At 47.0% G+C, this 24478-nt stretch overlaps 1 protein-coding gene across 1 annotated transcript in view; it reads left to right on the forward strand.

Annotated features, from left to right (window-relative positions):
- Positions 1-476: 476 nt before the first annotated feature.
- GPR39 (G protein-coupled receptor 39) overlaps positions 477-24478 on the forward strand; it is a 60978-nt gene continuing 36976 nt past the window's right edge. Inside the window, exon 1 of the mRNA XM_069982508.1 lies at positions 477-1439. Within this exon, the coding sequence (XP_069838609.1) occupies positions 596-1439 (844 nt within the window). The 5' untranslated portion in view covers positions 477-595. The remainder of the gene's footprint in view (positions 1440-24478) is intronic.

Raw genomic sequence — 24478 nt, forward strand, 5'->3', positions numbered from 1 at the left:
AGACGAGAACAAGATCGCCATCCCGAAGATTCCTTCAAGGGTCACATAGAGAAAGAAATATGACACAATTACAGTAATTCAATCTAATCCCCAGCACGCTGCCTGGAAATCTCGCATGTCCTCCCGGAGCGTGGCGCTTTTATGCCTGAGATGTTTTATTACACTCGCAGCTCTGAGGATTTTGGCCATTTCGTAGGATAAATGGGTTTATAGGGAATGGTTTGGAGTCTTCACCGCCGGAGCAGCGACAACAACACAGCCGGCAATCTGTCCGAAAGACTGAAAGCCATTGTTAGTTAATCTGGGCGGTTTGCTGTACGTGAGCAGGACTTTGATTTCCTCGCTCGGGGTTGGGGCCGGTGCTTGTTGAGCCTCCAGGCCTCCTCCCTCACCTGACACAACATCAATCTTGTACTTCCTATCTGGTTAATGTGTAATTGTTGGCAACGCCCTGAGTGCAACTCAAGTTACCGGCAGGTACTACTCCCTTTATACTATTAGTCCTTACAGGCTTCGGCCTCCACTATGCTCTCCTACCACTGAGGACTCTGGGGACGGACCACTGACCCAATGCTATTAGATCAATAAAAGTAACATGGCGGAGGAGGATCCATGTGGAAAGCTCATTGACCATTCCCATGTCCGTGACTTTGAAGCCCGACTAGCACTGAAGATCTGTCTGACTATCATCTATGGACTCATCTTCTTGGCTGGGATTGTGGGGAACAGCGTTACTATACAGACCACCAAGGTCCTGAGAGACAAAGGCTACCTACAGAAGGGAGTGACGGACCACATGATAAGCCTTGCGTGCTCCGACCTCTTGGTCATCTTGCTGGGGATGCCGGTGGAGTTATTATCAGTCGTTTGGTTTCCTTTCTCCTCCACATATGGAAATATCTCCTGTAAGGTGTATTGCTTCTTATTCGAGGCCTGCAGCTTTGCCACCATCTTCCATGTGGCCACTCTCAGTTTTGAGCGATACATGGCAATCTGCCATCCCTTCCGCTTTAAGGCTATAGCGGGGACGCGGGTGGTGAAGCTGATGATTTGCTTCGCTTGGCTCACCTCTGTGTGTGTGGCGCTGCCTTTAATTTTTGCTATGGGCGCAGAATATCCCCTGAGCCCTATGACCGGTCGACGGTCACTATGCAACACTTCCACGTCTTACCATATGAACACCAACCTCACCCTGTGCACCAACCTTCATTCACAGTGGACAACATTTCAGGCCAGCATCTTCAGTGCCTTCGCGGTCTACATAGTGGTGCTGGTTTCTGTGGCTTTGATGTGTCGGAAGATGATGGTGGTTCTGATGGTGGCAAAGAAAGGCACAATTACCGTGAAGGGCCAGCATGGGACTAGCGTGACCAACGAAATGGCCAAAAGTAACAGCTCCGAAGCCAGATCTGCCCGGAAACAGACCATTGTCTTCTTAGGTAAGAACCATCATTGATCACTGTGTTTAGTGCTTTAATGGAAAGAAGGAGGCGTGAACTGGGAAATCTGCCCTTAAAGTGTTATATACTGGTAGTATATAGATAAGATGGTTATAGATGATGGTAAAAACAGCCTGCACCAAATGATTTGTGCCAACCCATTATGTTATATGACTGACAGCACTGTTTTAGTGTGTTTATATAGAACATGATGGTGGCGCTTACTGGAAAATGACCGTGACTGGAAAAAGTGTGTGGGTTAAAACCAACAAATGGATGGTGCGAACTTGCACAAGATAGTCCAAAGATGCGACGGATTTCCAAAGAACCTGAATCACTGTAATAGGGGTATTCCCATCTGGACGAGTTATGTCCTATCCACAGAACAGGGGGCCTTCACGATCTCGAGTACGGGGACCCTGAAATCCCAGCTGAATGGAGCTGTGGGCCACACCATTCATCCTCTCTGAAGTCACCGGAGACAGACAAATGAATGCATAGTCAACCCGCAGCTCCATTCAGCAGGGATTTTGGGGTCGCCAGTGACCAGACTCCATGCAATCTCTTATGCCCTATGCTGTGGATACTGTGCATAGGGCATAAGTTGTTCAGGTGGAAACACTCTATAAGGCCCCTTAGACATGGGCCAATAATAAGTCCTCCACATCCGACTACCCTGTGTATATATGTATACACGACCACCTTGCAGGGAATACAAGACCTCTACACCTGTCTGTCCTACAGATGCCTACACATAATAGTATATAATTTATACACAAGTCCTTTACACCTGGATATCCTCTAGATTCCGGCACATAGTGGTATATAGTATAGATACAGACATACCCATCCTGCAAGAGATAAAAGATATGACACCTGTCTACCCTCCCAATCCCTGCACATAATAGTATCTAATATATACACAGAGATGACATGGTACAGGTACGAGCACTGTACACTTGGCTATGCCCTAGATCCCTGTATATAATATATACACAGAGATGACCATGGTACAGAAGATACAAGCCCTGACACCTGTCTACGTCCCAATCCCTGCACATAATAGTATCTAATATATACACAGAGATGACATGGTACAGGAGATACAAGGTACGAGCACTGTACACCTGGCTATGCCCTAGATCCCTGTATATAATATATACACAGAGATGACATGGTACAGGAGATACAAGGTACGAGCACTGTACACCTGGCTATCCTCTAGATCACTGTATATAATATATACACAGAGATGACATGGTACAGGAGATACAAGGTACGAGCACTGTACACCTGGCTATCCTCTAGATCACTGTATATAATATATACACAGAGATGACATGGTACAGGAGATACAAGGTACTAGCACTGTACACCTGGCTATCCCCTAGATCCCTGTATATAATATATACACAGAGATGACATGGTACAGGAGATACAAGGTACGAGCACTGTACACCTGGCTATGCCCTAGATCCCTGTATATAATATATACACAGAGATGACATGGTACAGGAGATACAAGGTACGAGCACTGTACACCTGGCTATCCCCTAGATCACTGTATATAATATACACACAGAGATGACATGGTATAGGAGATACAAGGTACGAGCACTGTACACCTGGCTATCCTCTAGATCACTGTATATAATATATACACAGAGATGACATGGTACAGGAGATACAAGGTACGAGCACTGTACACCTGGCTATCCTCTAGATCACTGTATATAATATATACACAGAGATGACATGGTACAGGAGATACAAGGTACGAGCACTGTACACCTGGCTATCCCCTAGATCACTGTATATAATATACACACAGAGATGACATGGTACAGGAGATACAAGGTACGAGCACTGTACACCTGGCTATCCCCTAGATCCCTGTATATAATATATGGCTGTGGTTGCTGCCGGTAGCCCAATGTCTTGTGATAACTACCTGTGTGAGCTGAGTGACGTCCGGCCTATGAGTTGTGTCCGTCACCTTTTACCCAGGGTGGGTCCATGAATATGTCTGTGATGCCAGAATGTTATCAGGTTTCTCCATCTGTAATGTGGGATGATGCGATTGTCATAAAATGTGAGACGACTGTTTCCATAAAGCACGAACCTACAGGGTACAAGGAAGCGCTGCTCTGGGATATGGTCATTTATGGTGGTTTTGTCTTCTTGTTGCACCATAAAGGAAAGAAGGTCAAAAGTGACGTATGTGACAGAAACACTGCAGGTGATACAGAGACTGACCTGGTAAGGAGTTCTATATACCTGGCCTGGTAGGGAGTTATATGTATCTGGCCTGGTAGGGAGTTATATGTATCTGGCCTGGTAGGGAGTTATATGTATCTGGCCTGGTAGGGAGCCATATGTACCTAGCCAAATGGTAATAATGTCTCCTCTAGCATTACACACAGTAAAGGTGGGTAGTTAAGTAGGTTCACATTTGGTAGGCTCTCCATTATGCAGGTATGCCCCCCACAATGGGCATACCCCCCCCCCATTAGGCTTGTATATCCACAGTAGTTCACCTAGTAGACAGGTATGTTCCATAAAGAGCAGATATATCTCCCAGTAGGTACGTTACGTAGGAGGTTCCCCCATTAGGCGGGTATAGTCCCCATTTAGGTAGGAAGTCACCCCATTAGGCAGTTTTCCCCCTTATTAGGCAGATAAGTTCTCCCAGTAGGTCCCCTCCCCCATGAGGCAGGTGTGTGTCCCCAGTACATAGGTTCCTCGGTAGTAAGATAATCCTCCCCTAATTGTGCTATTGGGCGGCATGTGTGTTTGGTCCCTGACCAGCCCCCTGTCTATTGGGCCCTTCAGTGCTAGCAGGTCATCCAGTGCTGCATTGATGGTGTGGTGACCCCCGGTGTGGAGGTGCGGCCGGTCACTTGGCAGATGGTAAAGCAGGACGCCAGTTCTATGGTGGTTGGCCGAGATATAGCCAGGCCCAGTGATGTTATGTTGTGATGCCAGTGCCAGTTGGGCACACAGGTATGGAGGCACACCTGCTTTTATTTTAAAGGGCCGGTTATACCTTGTTCCCCTGTGAACAGTGTCCTGCCGGGTTATTGCAGGATCCCTTGGGTACTTATCACAATGGTCCGGAGTGGAATAGTGACCCACCCTTACATTTCGTACTGCCACCTACAGAAAGGGGAGATGACCCAAGGAGTGTGCGTAATGTGTTGGTGCTTGACGAGGAATCACAGAGTCTCTTTATCATAAATAAAATCTGGGTTTTTTTTACTTGTATGCAGCAGGTCATACAGCTTTGCATTTATATAATACTTTACACTTGATAAGACTACTTGGAGGTAGAAATAGAAGAATACTTGAGAAGACTTGGTTTTCGCACTACCTATTGCCTACCAGTGTCGAGCAACCCGTCCTAGAGGGTGGCACAAGCCCCAGACCTTGTGACCTGGGATGAGCGGAATGCTGAGGGTTCCCTGCTTACACCCACACTGCGAGATAGAGTTCATAGGCTTCTAGCAACTTTGCTCTCTCCGGATCAGTTCCTTTACTTTCTTTATGGATACTTTCCTGCACTGTGTCTCTCCTTGTCCACGGCAGATGATCTCTGACTTGTCATCTCTAGTGAAGGTTTAACACTGCATAGTGTTGAATGTAGTTACTTGAGAAGAATCTGTAGGTTGCATGTGCCTGCTTCTAGACTGCACACTGAGACTGGGCACCTGGCAGAGAGCCAGGGCCCAACTGGACCTCTGTAGAGAGCATTCTGGCTTGTGTCCTTCCTCTACAGAGTCTAACGACAAAAGACCATACACTTCCTCTACCCATGTGACTTCCTATCTACAGCCCCTGTAAGGTGTTCTGTTAATGGGTAAGGAGAGCATATGTGAGAAATAATGAGAGAAATGATAGGATAGAAGAGAGTACTCTCATTGGCTTACAGATCCATGTGACATACAAATAAACAATCAACCCTTAAGTAGTACAGCTGCGCACACTTTTTCTGGCGAACCTTTGGCACTACTACATTATCACTTACACACAAAAAAGTACAGGCTTTTACAAAGAGTGTAACTAATAGCAACACCCGTGGTGGGACACCACAATTGGTCTGTGTGAGGGAACAGGTAGCAGATTGTGAAGATGAGTTCTGTAGCTTTGCCACTGCCGTCAAACCACTGCGCAATTTGCAGACACAATAAAAGCTGACCAGGGAGAATGGAAAGACACTACAGCATCCAGGGATGACATTTCAAGAAAATCGAAAGAAAATGAGAAAAACTGAAGAGTGCAGAGTCTGAGATGATCCATGTGTAGGAGGACATTGCTGCCGCGATGCACGCCAAGAGACAATGGGAGCGGGAAAGAGATGAACTAGCCGAGGAAACTGCAAATGGCAGAGAAAAAGAAGGAAGAGAAGAAGAAAGACAAGTTCATCACAAAGAGAGAAGCTGCAGGCCGGTGTGCTGAGGAAAATGGAAGCACAGGCCATTATTGTAGCTGTTAGGGTGCCCTCACACACACTTTCCGTGCTGTGGTTTTTTTCCATGCATTTTTCAATTCGAATGATCTTTTTTGTGGTTTAGGTGTTTTTGTGGTGAACTTTTTTTCCCCTCTGTCATCACATGTCCTAGTGGCTGGACCACAAAAGAGGACAAAAACACCAGAAAGAAAAACACCATTGCTGTACGTATGGCATTTTTTCTGGTGTTTTGAGACAACTAGAACAATCCCATTACAGTCTATGGTAGAAAAAAATGTTAAAAAAACAAAAACAACGCACCCTCAGTATGCTTTGTTCTGGGAAAACTGTCACATTGTCTCAAAAACACCAGAGAGGAGAGAAAAACGCCACCCAAAATACGCCAAGTATGTAAGGCAGATCATAAACTTCCATTGATCTCCAGCTAACATCTGGCCGCTGGAGTTTTTCCAAGATTTTAAGGCAGTGTGAAGCCGGGCTCAGCGCCTCCAACAAGCCTAGTGAAGAAGCCTTTACATAGTGATGGGCAAAAATATGGACCAAGAAGGTGCCACACAAGAGCCTATGTTGGACCACACACTGCCCGCTATGGAGCGACGCCAGGTTCTTAAAGAGCAAACCTTCCAGAAACAGCGCCTCCCCTATGCTCAGTTTGGGTCTGGGGTTTTGAAGCTCAGTTCCATTTGAAGGGAATTGAGACAAATTCTAATCCTGCACACAACCTGAGGAAAGGGGTGGCGCTATTTTGCAAAAAAGTAGCTGTGCTTTTTTAAATTCTGGATAACCCCTTTAATAAGGCTGGCTCCCAGTATAAGAGGTGACGGGCAGTGTTACATCTGTGGGAGCTCCAGGAGAAGGCCCGGGCTTATCTGATATTTGTGATATTGAGCAACAGGCTCAGAGACGTTCAGGGAAGCTCAGGTCATGTCCAGGCTGGACGACCAGGGTCTCGTATCGATCAGCTCTGGATTCTGAGCGCTGTTTGCTCTGGATTGGAGAATAAAGATGGTTACGGTCAGTTTAAAAAAACTGATATTCGACTAAAGAATTTGTTGTGCCGACTGTCTCATAACCTGGAGAGGTGATCCCCGTAAGTGAGACACCCCAATATTGGTTTAGTACATGGACATGAATATGCTGTAGATGTGAAACCGGAATACACCCGGCTATCCTCTAGACCTCTACATGTAATATACAGGTATACTATTACATATCATATATATACACGCAGGACTATTCTGCAGGAGATATAGGTCTCTACTCCCGTCTATCTAGGTGCTTGTCTCTCAATGCCTGAAGTGGGTGGCCAGGGTATGGCGGCTCGTCCTGCCTGGCTATGAAGTTATGTTTGATGTCATTTGGAGTAGCTATTACCATTGACATGTCATGAATTACTGATTGCACTGGGACTCACTCCTGAGGCTCTCTGCAATCCCGAGATACAGCCGACATGGACTATAATGAAATGAAGGTATTGGATTTGATTGACAGCTGGGGTTAGATTTGCGCTGCCCTGCACTCCTCCAGCTGTATCTCAGGATCATAGTGGGTCTCTGGAGTGAGTCCTGGCGCCAGCAGTAACTTAATGAAAGTAATAACGTGTTGAAATTCACTCCAAATGACAGTAATGGGTTACTGTCACGTTACAAAACTTTGGCCATGTCACCCAGACCCCCACCGTGCATGGCATGAGTCCTTCCTTGCTGGATTCACTGCTCCTTCCGTCTTGTTGCATAAGATAAAAGAGACTTCATTGTTAGTCTATGGCCTCCATCTTATGCAACCACATTGGGAGAGCAGTAAGCCGGGAAGAACTAGAAGAACCAGATCCTGACCAGCCTAAACTTTTCACATACACACTAGACAGGACTCGCCCACTATTTTCTGTGCATATCAGTGTTCTTATCCTTTACCAACAGCAGATGTCGGGTAAAGGAAGATCGGCCATGTTAGATTTCCCCGTGCCATGGTTCCACAAGAGATGGGGGCGGGGGATGTCGGTGTCTTATTCCCTGACATGAACGTTCACACTTGGCCGAGTATGGCCTGGATATTAAAGGGATTATCCAGCACTACAAAAACACGGCCGCTTTTTTCCAGAGACAGCACAGCTCTTGCCTCCAGTTTGTGTGCAGGTTCACACTGTGTTTTTGCAATCCGTTTTTTTAATCCATTTTTTGCAAACTGTTTGTATGCATCCGTTTTGATGCATTTTTGACTTCCACTGTAAAAAAACACGGATCAAAAGGGATCAGTTTTTTTTAACAGACACAAAAGTAATGTCAGCTACGTTTTTGTGTCCGTCAAAAAAAAACCTGATCCGTTTTGATCCATTTTTTTTTACAATGGAAGTCAATGGAAAAAACGGATCAAAACAGATTGCAAAAACGCAGTGTGAACCTAGCCTAACTCATTTCCATTGAAGTGAATGGAGCTTAATTGCAAACTGCATCTGGACTGGAGACGAGCGCTGCTCTCTCTGGGAGAAAGTGGCCATGTTTTTGTAGCGCTGGATAACCCATTTAATGGGGGGGCTCAGGCTAATAAGAAGTCTCCAATGTGTATGGCGGGTTAGTACCCCGATGCTGCTGTCGTCTATCAGATTACACGCTGTCTCCTGTATTGGATGCTCGGGGGTTAGGGTTTGTATTAGAGGACTGCAGAGAAGGAAAGATTGAAGTTGCCCCTGGACCGTGACCGTCTCAATGTGACTCGGCTCCTGTCATTATTTAGTGCATGGTATAAAATGTCTGTGTTCTGGAAATCTCTCCAGGCATCATTACATCTGGAGTCACGGAGCGCTCTGTCTCCTCTGCAGAAGTGGCTGTAATAATAATGTGAACCCCATAATAATGCCACTCTAATAGGAAGGACCTCCGTGGCAGCCGTGCAGGTGCTCGCTCCATATTCCACGCATCATGGTGAATCTTGCTGGATTTAAGCAGAAAAAATGATGGATAGATGAGGAAAATACTGGTATGACCCGGCGGCTGATGCAGGACAATAAGGGTGCGGCCGCATGTAGCAATAGTATTTCCGCAATGAAATCCCCAGGAGACGATATGCAACATGTTGAGTGGATTTTGTTGCAGAATATGAAATTAAATGAGATTCATGAGAAAATATGACTTTACTGAAAGAGTAGTTGATACTTGGAACAAACTTCCAGCAGATGTAGTTGGTAAATCTACAATTAGAAAATGTAAATCTGCCTGGCATATACATATATCCATCCTAAGATGATAAGAAAGGAAATAATATAAGGGCAGACTAGATGGAGCAGGGGGGCTTTTTCTGCTGACAGCCTTCTATGTTTCTATGTATAAGTGATTACAGTGCTGTTACATGCAGTGACTACAAGGGGGCATCACTTTGCCTTCTTCCTCTTCCTCTTCCCACCATACAATCAGCTTCCAGCCATGACTTGTCTACAGAATTTGCCACAGACATCCTTGACCCCTTGACCCTCCCTACTTTCTTTCTAGCTCCGCACATATTACCCACTGAGTTGGGTACGATGCCCCCGGTGGCTCACACAGTAATATCACCTACAACTGATGACCCCTGACCCCAGGACCCCTCACAGCCGGACCCAGCCCAATCCCAGCCCAATGTACCAATGTATTTTATAATTCTGTACATCTAACGATTTCTTATATGTAACAATGACTTGTATATAAGGATTTAATGATTTCTTGTCCTCTCGTCTTGTACTGAATGATTTCTTGCCTCTATTGATATCTTGTATTGGATTTCTTGTATATACTCATGTCTTGTTTTATGTTATGATTTTTCTTTTCTATCTAACGATATCTTCCACCAGTATAGAATATATAATCATCTATTTTATTATCTTTTTTTTTTGTATTGTGTCTCTTGTATTATATAACAACTTCTTGCCCATTGATTTCCATTGGGCTAGTCATACTGTCCATAGTTTTACGGATCCGCTATCCGCATAGGATATGTCCAAGTACGAACCGTAATTGCGGAACAAATGAGGCCTAAGGATCCCTTGTATCATCTTATGGTTTCTTGTACGTCTTCTATGTCCTTCTTTCTCCTTTCATCTCCTTCTTTCTGGTATGTGATGATTTCTCCCCCCCCCCGGGTGTCTCTTTCTGTCTCTCCTGTCTCCTCCGTCATCTTCTTCACCTGATCCAGATGTCTCCATGGCGGTCTGTGACTGGGATATCTTGGAGCTATACGTCTCGTGTCATTTCCTCCTCACATTCATCCTGCTTGTTTGTTACCTCTTCTCCGGCGGTACACTTCTGGGGAATATATTGGTTGGGTATGAATAATTATAAGGATGATATATAAAGACTATTTACCTAATGTGCGTGTTGAGCGATGTGTGAATCACTCATAAGAGAATAACAGAATATAACCTGAGGGAAAGTCATCCCCGGGGCCTCCGCTAAGCGAGAGATGGAGGGAAAACAGCAATATCGCTCTCACCAGAAACAATTAACATCCTTGGAGCCGGTGGAGAGTGAGAGTCATTGTCCTATTCATCATTCTAAGCCACAGAGCAGACTGAAGCTGTTCAATGCCAAAAACTATAACCAGACCGAATCCATCAATTGAGCAGATGAAATCCCCCAGGAAGAGGCGCGCGCTCCGTCTCTCTGCCGCTGCATCCAATCAATGCAAAGATAATCAACTGATGATGACAAACGACGAGAACAGTCCGGAGGGTTTTATATCCTGACAAAGGATCCGGAGAATAAATCTGCCCAGGTGACGGGGATGCGGGATGAGCGACGGTCATCTTCTCCCACATGCCTCATATAGATCCTGTCAGGAGAGAAGGATTGAAGCAACTTGTTGTGTTCTCCGATATTGGTTCGTGCTGCAGGTTTGCATCGGAAATTAATCCTGATAGCCTGAAGAAAACATCCCCGGAGCCTGTGCTGAGCGGCGAGAGAACAGCAATATCAGTCTAGTCTAGAGACAGGTCATATGTCGAGACTGCAGCCCCCCCAACTCATTCTCCCGATGGATGGGGGCCCCCACTGACCATAAAGTAATAACATATGCTGGCAATGCAGCATCAGGGAATGGGAATACCCCATGTGCTGACATGTAAAGCAGGCCCACTTGTTGGACTCTTTTTCCCTAGGCACATGCTTGTACTTCTCTGATGGTGGCCTTGCCTCCACCGCCCATATACCAACACCGCCCTGGGATAGAAACAGAAAAGGCCCCCTGGTCCATCTAGTCTGCCCTTTTAGTATTTCCTTTCTTATTATCTTAGGATAGCTATGTAGTGTCCCACTGCATGTTTTCTTTTTCTTACACCTTGGTAAAAGTGTATCTCACTAGTATGCTAAGTTAGGACAGGAGGCCGTTGTTCCTTACTCCAACCACTAGATGTCACTTGCTCACCAGCACAGCTGCAGCTAACACTAGGTCTAGCTATACATACACTTCCCTTTCTATGACAACTACTTCCCTTTTAGTGAGCAGTTAGTGCCCGGCTTCAGGCCAGGCAGGACTTGTGTATAGTTATCCTGCCACTAGTTACCCAGCCACTATGGGTTTCTAGACAAGACTCCTAGGGAAACCGGAGACAGGGGAGTCTTCACCCTTGCCTATGCCTAGGACATACAGCTAGAACAGGACAGTCGACCACCTTAGAGAAACGGCACGGATAACTTCAATGCTGGAGCTGCAGTAGAGAGCACAGTGCCAGAAAGCCGTTCTCTACTGACGACGCTCGGCTTAGTAGGTAGGTTCTTAAAAGCCAGCTACCACGCAGAGCAGAGACCTGGGACTCGTACTACCCCAATAGGACGGAAACCCGACACTGAGAGGCAGAAGGCGGTTAGGAGAGATAACTGACACTCATCCGTATGTGAGTACGAGGATTTCTTCAAACACTCCACCAAATCCCGGCAGAGTACATATATTATTACACATATATTATATGTTATATTACACACATATCCATATCCACACATATCTCGTAATCCAAAGCACCACTGTAATATAAATATATATATATATATATATATATATATATATATATTACAGTGGTGCTTTGGATTACGAGCATAATTCGTTCCAGGACCATGCCTGTAATTCAAACCACTCTTAAACCAAGGCAAATTTTTCCATAAAAATGCTGAAAATTGGTTCCATACCCCAAAAGTAGTGATTTTCTATTCTGAATAACATGTAAAACAGATAAAACATACATTTAGAAATCTGGATATGTCATATTATCAAGTTATTGTACAGTACAGCAATCAGCATGTGGTGTATTATGTATAGTAAGTGCATGAAAGTGAATGAAAAAACAGCAATTGATACAGGAAGGAGCTGTAGATCCCCAAAATGCAGTAGCGTAGTACAACAGGATAGAACAGAGAAGCAGGGCTGCTGTCAGAGGTCTGTGTGGTCACATGACAGCAATGGGGAAGGGGTGTGTGTTCAGCATGGACCAATCAGGAAGTAAGAATCACAGAGCTGTGGAGGAGGACAGTGACAGAAACTTTTCTATACAGCAGTGTGAACGGCTGAGTGTAAGTGCAGGCACATTATAGCAGAATTGGAGAGGATGGGAAACAAAAGGGCTGACAGACTGCATGGAGCATGAAGGAATGAGCAGGGCAGATGTGGGCACATGCATGAAGCGCTCTCTGTCCGGGGAGAGAGGGGTAACAGCTATAAAAAGATTACCTCCACAGTCCTGTCCCCTGATGTAAGCCCCAGCCTGAAGTGGATCTGCTATGATTTGGAAGGTGAGGGAGACTTCCTGGGTCAGAGTACAATGCTGTAGACCCCGCTATGCAGACCTTACCCCTCCTCCACTCCCCCTCCCACCCAGTACAGGGAGCTCTTACACTAAAACAATGCTCTTAAACCAAGTTAAAATTTTTAAAAACTGTGAGCTCTTTTTGCATGCCTGGCATACAATTAGCTTTCCCTACCAATTGGTTGCACTGGTGACTCATTGTCAGGTGTCAGAAATCACTACTCCTAAATCCTTCTCTTCTGAAGTCTTTGGGATCAGTATGAAATTGAGAGAACTGAATTTCCTGACGTTTGTTTTGTGTCTGATTCTATAGAATCATTCAATTCTGGTTCAAAAGTGACTGATTGCCCTGAAATGTGGTAGGACACTTGTCTTCTAGGGTTGTGTCCAATCCCCTTTTAATCTCTTTAAGGCCAGAATTTCTTTGTTCTGCCCCAGTGATTCACCCAAAACAAATCCTAAAAGCTTCAGATTCTGACTAATTATAATAGTTTTTTTGGAAGTTTGAAGTGTATTCAATTAGTTTAAAATCAATTTACTCATCTCTACTAAGAAGATCTGGCCTCCGATGTCTACAATTTGTTTTATATGCTCTTCGTATTGAACCTGGGATAATGAATTGTCTGCTGCGTGATGAGATTGGTTTGGGGGTCCGAGCTTGGATATATTCTACAATTTGTGTTGAATTCTTCTGCTGTTGGGTTGTGTTTGGTATAAATGACTCGATCATTGTGAGACAAAATGGCTGAAGACCTCCAGGCCTGGACGTTACCTACAATTTGCTTTACATGCTTATGATGATGAGGTTGTTTTCTGATAAATTATTTCTGTACTGTGTGTCGACATGGGTATAGCCTGGATATTGTAAAAAAAAATGTCTGCTGTTGTCGAGATGGCTTTGGGATAAATGGCTTATCTACTGAGTCAACCGATGGGTCCAGCCTTGTATATTGGCTGCTATATAAAGAGATGGGTATGAAGGTCCAGCCTTGTATATTGGCTACTATATAAAGAGATGGGTATGGAGGTCCAGCCTTGTATATTGGCTACTATATAAAGAGATGTATATGGAGGTCCAGCCTTGTATATTGGCTACTATATAAAGAGATGGGTATGGAGGTCCAGCCTTGTATATTGGCTACTATATAAAGAGATGGGTATGGAGGTCCAGCCTTGTATATTGGCTACTATATAAAGAGATGGGTAGGGAGGTCCAGCCTTGTATATTGGCTACTATATAAAGAGATGGGTATGGAGGTCCAGCCTTGTATATTGGCTACTATATAAAGAGATGGGTATGGAGGTCCAGCCTTGTATATTGGCTACTATATAAAGAGATGGGTAGGGAGGTCCAACCTTGTATATTGGATGCAGTCCTAGGGAGTCCAGGAAAACATGGATACAGCCTAGGGCCTCTGGTTGTATTCATGTTTTCCAGGCAGCCTTTCAGCTGCATCCAACTTCTCCAGTCACCGGTAATCAAATGTTGCATGCTCCAGTCTGGACGGACTCAAGCATTCTCGAAATTTATTCATATGGAGGTCCGGGCTTGTATACTGGCTACTATATAAAGAGATTGGTATAAGGTCTGGACCTGTATATTGTCTACAATTTTTTTCACATACTCTGGATGTTGAGGTCACGTTGGCATAAATGGCCTGTCTAGTGTATGACGAGATGAATATGGAGGTCCAGACCTGTATATTGTCTACAATTTGGTTTATAAGCACTTGACGTTGAGGTGGCTTTGGGATCACCGGCCTGTCTACCATGTGAATAGATGAATATGGAGCTCCGGGCTTGTGTATTGTCTATTATTTGCTTTACAAGCTCTGGATGTGGAGGTCGCCTCGGTATAAATGACTTCCCCACTGTGTAACAAGCAGAACCCAGAAGAATCCGCCAAAACTGGCTAATCCCCCCCCACGTGACGGACACTTGTCTGCCTCTCCATTATACAAATCAATGTGTTTCTCTGCCGCTCAGCGCCCTGCGACGCAAATGACATTTTCCTCCCCGCATAATTCTGAATGTATTATCAGAAAATAATGATAATTTCTACATTTATATTCATTCATTTCCATTTTAAAGCTTCACAGCCATTCCTGGAGTGGAGCATTTAATGTCTGCTACTATCATTTATTAAAAGCAAGCGTGAGTAATTATCAGGCTCAGACGAATCCGCTTCTTCTCCAGAATGCCAAGAAATGCGCGGCGTTCCTCGGTGACTGGTCCTCCTTCACACACACAGAATATGGGTGACAGAAGCGTGGCCCGCCGCCGCTCCGGGCTCAGCAATCCGTCCTGCCCCCTCCCCGCAGGAAAGCGGCTGCACATTATCTTTCATCCCGGAAAGTTTTCTCTCCATTTGTATTTATTACTATTCTCTGGAAATTTCCTTCACTAATGAATCATAAGAGCCCCCCCCCCCCCCCCATCCTCAGCCTGCAGGTACTTGAGGAATAAAGATTTGTGGGTCACCTCTGGCGCTAATGGGGAGGTTAAAGATCCCTTATTGGTTACTTCATCTTCATCTGCAGCTGTGGGCGTCTATATTGCACATTATATGCATTGTACACTATGGAGCGAGCGCCTTGTCTTCTTCTTCCACTGATTTCCTTACATTGTATGACCTGTACCTTCCCAGCTGTTGCAAAACTACAATTCCCAGCATGCCCTGACAGCCTTTATAAAACACTGCTTTGAGCCCCATGCCCACCTCAGCAAAATATATCTTATAGATTTCCGGACTCATAGGGTTCTATTAGACACGAACACCCTTCAGGATTTTTCAGGATATTTTCCTGAAAACAGATCTAGAAATAATAGATACTGGGGAGATTTATCAAACATGGTGTAAGGCCCCGTTCCCACTGAGGAAAGGTAGCGGAATTCCGCGACGGAATTGTCCGCCGCGGAATGCCGTTAGCCTCCCGCTCATAATGGGAGTCTATGGGAGGCGCGCGCTCCTGCCCTGTCCGCGCTGAAGAATGAACCATTCTTCAGCGCGGACAGGGCAGGAGCGCGCGCCTCCCATAGACTCCCATTATGAGCGGGAGGCTAACGGCATTCCGCGGCGGACAATTCCGTCGCGGAATTCCGCTACCTTTCCTCAGTGGGAACAGGGCCTAAAGTGAAACTGGCTCAGTTGCCCCTAGCAACCAATCAGATTCCACCTTTCATTTTCTAAAGAGTCTGTGAGGAATGAAAGGTGGAATCTGATTGGTTGCTAGGGGCAACTGAGCCAGTTTCACTTTATACTATTTTCGATAAATCTCCTCCACTGTCCTTCTCTTTATTTATTTCTTTGCCCAAAATTCTGAGACGGGTCCCCTATAGAACTCTATTGGAGCTTCCGGAATTCTGGACAGCTCCAGATGAACTGCTAGCCAGCCCGGGCCAGCATCAGCACCCAAGCAAGAGCCACCAGGTGCTGTGCCTGGCGCTTTAACTGTATGGGCTAATCAGGAGTGCATACAGCCTAATGCGGTGCTTTGCATGACAGGGAAAGGAGCCATTGGCTCCCCGTCCTGCCAATCACTCTTCTGACTGGAGGCAGCATTATACCTCCAAGCACAAGAGGCCACTATCTTCTCAGCAATTCGGCACACCAGTGGAGAAGACAATCTGGAGAGCTGTGCAGCTGGACATGTGCATGGGGCCTTATGGGGCTACACAATCGGTAGTGTCACTTACCCTATGGGCGGTACAGTTATGTCATTACTGGTGGCTAATAGGTTTCCATGGCAGCCAGGGGCCACGTCTCTCGCTTTCTGCCCGCTCCGTGGAGAAGGTGGAGACAGTCCAAAGCCCATCTGGAAGGCTATGGCTGTATGTATGTTTACCAGGGGGTCTTTGGGCTGTTTCAGCCTTATCCATAGAGCGGGCAGGCAGCAGGATTCAAACGCTGATGCTTCAACTTCATATGAAGCCTCTCTCATCTCTACTCTTCGATTTCTACAAGGTGCACTGCCACACACTCAGTAGAGGTTGTACCTGGTATTGCATCTAATCCCAATGACGTGCAATACCAGCTGCAGCCACTAGAGAATGTACGGCACTGTCCCTGGCAGGGAGTATAGAAGCTGCAGCGACCCCTTCAATCAGCTGATTGGCAACGATGCCAGAAGTAAAGACCCCACAGAACAGATATTGATGAAAATCTTAGAAACCCCCTTTAAGGGTACATTCACAACTGCTTACAAACACATTGATTTGTTTTGATGCAGAAACATTGCACATTTTCTGCAGCAGATCCACAGTGTGTGAACGTACCCCTAAGCATCTCCTTTATCAGCGCCTCCGCCATTACCGGTGACATTGCCACATTATGTGTGATTGGAAGAGGAAAGTAATGGAGTAAGACGCCTTCATGTCTGTGTAGAATGCCGTGTCTGTCTATTGTAAAGATTTGTGGTCTGTGTAATGTGTAAGGAGGTGAATCCCGAGTCTCCATCCCTACCGGTTTTATGGGCTCACTTGGCTGCAGCTGCTTTTACCATAGACTTCTATGGAACCCATGACTACAGGGGGGAGGGGCAGAGGAGGAGCCGTCCTTCACCCCGGGTAAGTCCCTCAGGGTCACAATCTCTACTGATGGTCCTTGTATTACACAATGGGGTCCCTCGAGGCCTCCTTATCCTCCATGTGAGACACCAGGTCTCCTTACCAGGCTGCGGGATCCCCGTCTCTGGTGAATACCTACCAGGACACTGTAAATCGGCACGGTTGGCGGCCTCTGTTGTCTCGCCTCGGCCCCATAACATAATGTTTTGGTAATGATACAGAACATGAATTTTAGTGAGCACAGAAAATGACAGAGAGAGGCGCCTGTAATAGTCAGAAATTGAGTTTGTGCAGTTTAATGACTGTAATGTTTCACACTGGTCTGCGGTTAAGCAGCAGCCGCACTTCACGGGCCGCGGCGGTGATTTTCCTTTGTGCTCCCCATGCGCATTGGCTCCACTTATTAATTATACGATTCACTTGTTCCTCTTCTTTCTTAGCTCAGTCTCATCATCCGACGGAGCTGTGATTTGGTTACGGAGATTGAGCAGGTTCTGCAAGATTTTATGTTCCAGTGAGAGTCTTCATTACTGTGAGGGAAGAGATGATGGAGAGAGCGGCTGGTGTCATCAGTGCTAATATGGCGCCAGCACATGCTGCAGCGCTGTACAAGGAGGGCTGGAAATATCCGAGAGTGGTAGAAATAGTGAGTCTGACTGATAATGAATGGACGTTGTGCTCCGTCCCCACATCTAGTGATGAGAAGGTTCACATTACTGTCCTCACCGCTTTATTCTCTTCTATTCCTGTTCTTTACATGACTGGTTGTCCTATGTGCGGGCCCCCTCGGCTGATTGTCCTATGTGCGGCCCCCTCAGCTGATTGTCCTATGTGCGGCCCCCTCAGCTGATTGTCCTATGTGCGGCCCCCTCAGCTGATTGTCCTATGTGCGGCCCCCGCAGCTGATTGTCCTATGTGCGGCCCCCTCAGCTGATTGTCCTATGTGCGGCTCCCTCTGCCCATTGTCCTTTGTGCGGCTCCCTCTGCCCATTGTCCTTTGTGCGGCCCCCTCAGCTGATTGTCCTATGTGCGGCCCCCTCAGCTGATTGTCTTATGAGCGCCCCCCTTAGCTGATTGTCCTATGTGCGGCTCCCTCTGCCCATTGTCCTTTGTGTGGCCCTGTCAGCTGATTGTCCTATGTGCAGCCCCCTCAGCTGATTCTCCTATGTGCGGCCCCCTCAGCTGATTGTCCTATGTGCGGCCCCCTCAGCTGATTGTCCTATGTGCGGCCCCCTCAGCTGATTGTCCTTTGTGCGGCCCCCTCGGCTGATTGTCCTTTGTGCGGCCCCCTCGGCTCATTGTTTTATCTGCCCCCCCCTTTAGCTGATTGTCCTATGAGCGACCCCCTCAGCTGATTGTCCTATTTGCCGCCCCCTCAGCTGATTGTCCTGTTTGCCGCCCCCTCAGCTGATTGTCCTGTTTGCTGCCCCCTTGGCTGATTGTATTTTTTGTTTACTTGGGCCTCACCATGCAGCACCTACACTCACCGGCCACTTTATTAGGTACACCTGTCCAACTGCACGTTACCACTTAATTTCTAATCAGCCAATCACATGGCGGCAACTCAGTGCATTTAGGCATGTAGACGTGGTCAAGACAATCTCCTGCAGTTCAAACCGAGCATCAGTATGGGGAAGAAAGGTGATTTGAGGGCCTTTGAACGTGGCATGGTTGTTGGTGCCAGAAGGGCTGGTCTGAGTATTTCAGAAACTGCTGATCTACTGGGATTTTCACGCACAACCATCTCTAGGGTTTACAGAGAATGGTCCGAAAAAGAAAAAACATCCAGTGAGCGGCAGTTCTGTGGGCGGAAATGCCTTGTTGATGCCAGAGGTCAGAGGAGAATGGGCAGACTGGTTTGAGCTGATAGAAAGGCAACAGTGACTCAAATAGCCAACCGTTACAACCAAGGTAGGCAGAAGAGCATCTCTGAACGCACAGTACGTCGCACTGTGAGGCAGATGGGCTACAGCAGCAGAAGACCACACCGGGGGCCACTCCGCTCAGCTAAGAACAGGAAACTGAGGCTACAATTTGCACAAGCTCATCGAAATTGGACAGTAGAAGATTGGAAAAACGTTGCCTGGTCTGATGAGTCTCGATTTCTGCTGCGACATTCGGATGGTAGGGTCAGAATTTGGCGTCAACAACATGAAAGCATGGATCCATCCTGCCTTGTATCAACGGTTCAGGCTGGTGGTGGTGTCATGGTGTGGGGAATATTTTCTTGGCACTCTTTGGGCCCCTTGGTACCAATTGAGCATCGTTGCAACGCCACAGCCTACCTGAGTATTGTTGCTGACCATGTCCATCCCTTTATGACCACAATGGACCCAACATCTGATGGCTACTTTCAGCAGGATAATGCGCCATGTCATAAAGCTAGAATCATCTCAGACTGGTTTCTTGAACATGACAATGAGGTCACTGTACTCCAATGGCCTCCACAGTCACCAGATCTCAATCCAATAGAGCATCTTTGGGATGTGGTGGAATGGGAGATTGGCATCATAGATGTGCAGCCGACAAATCTGCGGCAACTGTGTGATGCCATCATGTCACTATGGACCAAAATCTGTGAGGAAGCTTCCAGCACCTTGTTGTATCTATGCCACCAAGAATTGAGGCAGTTCTGAAGGCAAAAGGGGGTCCAACCCTTTCCTAGCATGGTGTACCCAATAAAGTGGCCGGTGAGTGTATATTACTCCTATCAATGTTAGCTGAACACTACCATACACTACCCATAATAACCTCTATTAGCACCAAATACCACAGTGCAGGAAATCATACCTCTCCAGCTGCGTCAAATACCACAGTGCAGCACAACCTGCCTCTCCAGCAGCATCAACGTAATATACCAGGGCAGCACATAACACCACTCCAGCAGCACCAACGTAATATACCAGAGCAGCACCAACGTAATATACCAGGGCAGCACATAACACTACTCCAGCAGCACCAACGTAATATACTAGAGCAGCACCAACGTAATATACCAGGGCAGCACCAACGTAATATACCAGGGCAGCACAACCTGCCTCTCCAGCAGCACCAACGTAATATACCAGGGCAGCACAACCTGCCTCTCCAGCAGCACCAACGTAATATACCAGGGCAGCACATAACACTACTCCAGCAGCACCAACGTAATATACCAGGGCAGCACATAACACCACTCCAGCAGCACCAACGTAATATACCAGAGCAGCACCAACGTAATATACCAGGGCAGCACATAACACCTCTCCAGCAGCACCAACGTAATATACCAGGGCAGCACATAACACCTCTCCAGCAGCACCAACGTAATATACCAGGGCAGCACATAACACCTCTCCAGCAACAGATTTACTGCACAGTAGTCTTCATAAGATTAGGGAATTATGTGTCTACTCCATCCCTGGAAAGCAAGGCCTCCAGGGCTGACGATCTACAAGGGCAGTAGGAACATTCCGGCTCAGGTTAGACCTGGGATAATAGTATAAAAGGCATACATGGCCTCCCACCTGTAGGTGAGATAAAAGTCACCGATGCCTGGAGCCCATGTAATGGATGCTGTCGAGCACCTTCCCACACTCTTGTAAACAGGCTTTATATTCAGCTCGGAGCAGCGCTCACTCCCCCTGGAAACTCATCTGGAATCCGCGGCTGCTGGAACAATTTGCATTTGGCTTTCCTCCACTGTTTTGCTATTTAATTCTTAATTTACATTTTTAATGTGCTGTGTCCTCATTTGTATGACGACTTCCACTCATCTGCATTTATATCTAATAGAATGGAGTTTCCGACAAATAATTATGCATGATAAGCGGCAGTTAAGGCGGCACGCTTCAGCTGGAGTCGGTGGAGTCGTTACATTCTCAAGATGTTCCGCTCCATTTTATGCTTCAGGCAGCAGTTTTTCTTCCGTTCTCCTTGTTGTCACATCAGAATCCGCAAACAATGTTTCTGGAGGTATTCCCCCCCCCCCCTTCCTGACGATGGTCACATGTTCCTGGTACCTCAGGTCATTGGTCGCAGATGTTCACATGATCTTAGTGCCCATCGTGAAGGGTTTAATGTTAGTATCTAGGTGTCCATTGACTATAATTGTAGTTCTAGTTCTTTCCTAGCAGATACATGGGTTGTCGTCAGGAGACGCAGGATCTTAATAACTGTGGGAAGGTTAAAGAATGAGTGAATCTCTCTGGGAAGCTTTCTGCTCCAATGCAGACGAATAACTATAAGGGGGGTCAGAAGTACCAGCATAGTCAGTGGTATATCTATATAGGGGGAGCAGTCAGTGGTATATCTATATAGGGGGAGCAGTCAGTGGTGTAGCTATAGGGGGAGCAGTCAGTGGTGTAACTATAGGGGGAGCAGTCAGTGGTGTGTCTATATAGGGGGAGCAGTCAGTGGTATATCTATATAGGGGGAGCAGTCAGCAGTGTAGCTATAGGGGGAGCAGTCAGTGGTGTAACTATAGGGGGAGCAGTCAGTGGTGTGTCTATATAGGGGCTGCAGTCAGCGGTGTAGCTATAGGGGGAGCAGTCAGTGGTGTAGCTATATAGGGGATGCAGTCAGTGGTGTAGCTATATAGGGGCTGCAGTCAGTGGTGTAACTATAGGGGGAGCAGTCAGTCGTATATCTATATAGGGGGAGCAGTCAGCAGTGTAGCTATAGGGGGAGCAGTCAGTGGTGTAACTATAGGGGGAGCAGTCAGTGGTATATTTATATAGGGGCTGCAGTCAGTGGTGTAGCTATATAGGGGATGCAGTCAGTGGTGTAGCTATATAGGGGATGCAGTCAGTGGTGTAGCTATAGGGGGAGCAGTCAGTGGTATATCTATATAGGGGATGCAGTCAGCGGTGTAGCTATAGGGGGAGTAGTCAGTGGTGTAACTATAGGAGGAGCAGTCAGTGCTGTAACTATAGGGGGAGCAGTCAGTGGTGTGTCTATATAGGGGGAGCAGTCAGTAGTATATCTATATAGGGGCTGCAGTCAGTGGTATATCTATATAGGGGCTGCAGTCAGTGGTATAGCTATAGGGAGAGCAGTCAGTGGTATATTTATATAGGGGCTGCAGTCAGTGGTGTATCTATATAGGGGATGCAGTCAGTGGTGTAGCTATATAGGGGCTGCAGTCAGTGGTATATCTATATAGGGGATGCAGTCAGCGGTTTAGCTATAGGGGGAGCAGTCAGTGGTATATCTATATAGGGGGATCAGTCTGTGGTGTATCTATATAGGGGCAGCAGTCAGTGGTGTAGCTATAGGGGGAGCAGTCAGTGGTGTCTATATAGGGGCTGCAGTCAGTGGTGTAGCTATATAGGGGATGCAGTCAGTGGTGTAGCTATATAGAGGCTGCAGTCAGTGGTATATCTATATAGGGGATGCAGTCAGTGGTGTGTTTATATAGGGGCTGCAGTCAGTGGTGTAGCTATAGGGGGAGCAGTCAGTGGTATATTTATATAGGGGCTGCAGTCAGTGGTGTAGCTATATAGAGGATGCAGTCAGTGGTGTAGCTATATAGGGGCTGCAGTCAGTGGTATATCTATAAAGGGGATGCAGTCAGCGGTGTAGCTATAGGGGGAGCAGTCAGTGGTATATCTATATAGGGGGATCAGTCTGTGGTGTATCTATATAGGGGCAGCAGTCAGTGGTGTAGCTATAAGGGGAGCAGTCAGTGGTGTGTCTATATAGGGGCTGCAGTCAGCGGTGTAGCTATAGGGGGTGCAGAGGTAGAGGTCAGGGTCATAGCTGTACCGGTGCAGTCTAAGAGGTCTGTGGCGTAGCTATAGGGGTGCAGAGGTAGGGGACATAGCTATAAAGCGGCAAAGGTTGCAGGACGTTCCTGTTTTTACTGATTCGGGGAATGGCAGGACGTCCGATCATTTCCATATTCATCAGTGTAATGAAGTCTGTCGGCAGATTCCACTGATGAATATAATTTATGTACAAATAAAATACAAATTAGAGTCAAGTGGAAATTTACCATAAAATATAATGGTTATGGATGAGTCACTTGTTAGACCTATCATGATATATAGCAACAACCCTGAGCTCACTGTGGGACTAATAAACACTGCAAGGTCGGAGGACCAAACAAGAGGAGAGGAAGACGCTCCATTAGGGGTTTTAGCTGAAGAGGGGAAGAGAACCTGTAGATAGCAGCCTGATCTAGGCCTGGCTAGGTGGGTCGGTGCTGGGGTCTGCTGTCAGGATCTGTGCTGTAGTCTGCTGTCAGGGTCGGTGCTGGGGTCTGCTGTCAGGGTTAATACTGTAGTTTGCTGTCAGGATCGGTGCTGGGGTCTGCTGTCAGGATCGGTGCTGTAGTCTGCTGTCAGGGTCGGTGCTGTGGTCTGCTGTCGGGGTCAGTGCTGTGGTCTGCTGTCAGGGTCGGTGCTGTGGTCTGCTGTCGGGGTCAGTGCTGTGGTCTGCTGTCGGGGTCAGTGCTGTGGTCTGCTGTCAGGGTCGGTGCTGGGGTCTGCTGTCAGGGGTAATACTGTAGTCTGCTGTCAGGATCAGTGCTGTGGTCTGCTGTCAGGATCGTTGCTGTAGTCTGCTGTCAGGATCGGTGCTGTAGTCTGCTGTCAGGATCGGTGCTGTAGTCTGCTGTCAAGATCAGTGCTGTGGTCTGCTGTCAGGGTTGGTGCTGTGGTCTGCTTTCAGTGTCGGTCCTATAGTCTGCTGTCAGGGTTAATACTGTAGTCTGCTGTCAGGATCGTTGCTGTGGTCTGCTGTCGGCGTCAGTGCTGTGGTTTGCTGTCAGGGTCTGTGCTGTGGTCTGCTGTCCATGTCGGTGCTGTGGTCTGCTATCGGCGTCAAGACTGTGGTCTGTTGTCAGGGTCAGTGCTGTAGTCAGCTGTCAGTGTCGGTCCTGTAGTCTGCTGTCAGGGTCAGGGCTGTAGTCTGCTGTCAGTGTCAGTCCTGTAGTCTGCTGTCAGGGTCAGGGCTGTAGTCTGCTGTCAGGGTCGGTGCTGTAGTCTACTGTCAGGGTCGGTTCTGTGGTCTGCTGTTGGGGTCTGTGCTGTAGTCTACTGTCGGGGTCGGTGCTGTGGTCTGCTGTCAGGGTCCGTGCTGTGGTCTGCTATCAGGGTCGGTGCTGTAGTCTGCTGTCAGGGTCGGTTCTGTAGTCTGCTGTCAGGGTCGATGCTGTAGTCTGCTGTCAGGGTTGGTTCTGTGGTCTGCTGTTGGGGTCTGTGCTGTAGTCTACTGTCTGGGTCGGTGCTGTGGTCTGCTGTCAGGGTCCGTGCTGTAGTC

Source organism: Dendropsophus ebraccatus, chromosome 9 (assembly GCF_027789765.1).
Source record: "Dendropsophus ebraccatus isolate aDenEbr1 chromosome 9, aDenEbr1.pat, whole genome shotgun sequence".
Taxonomy (NCBI): Eukaryota; Metazoa; Chordata; class Amphibia; order Anura; family Hylidae; genus Dendropsophus; species Dendropsophus ebraccatus.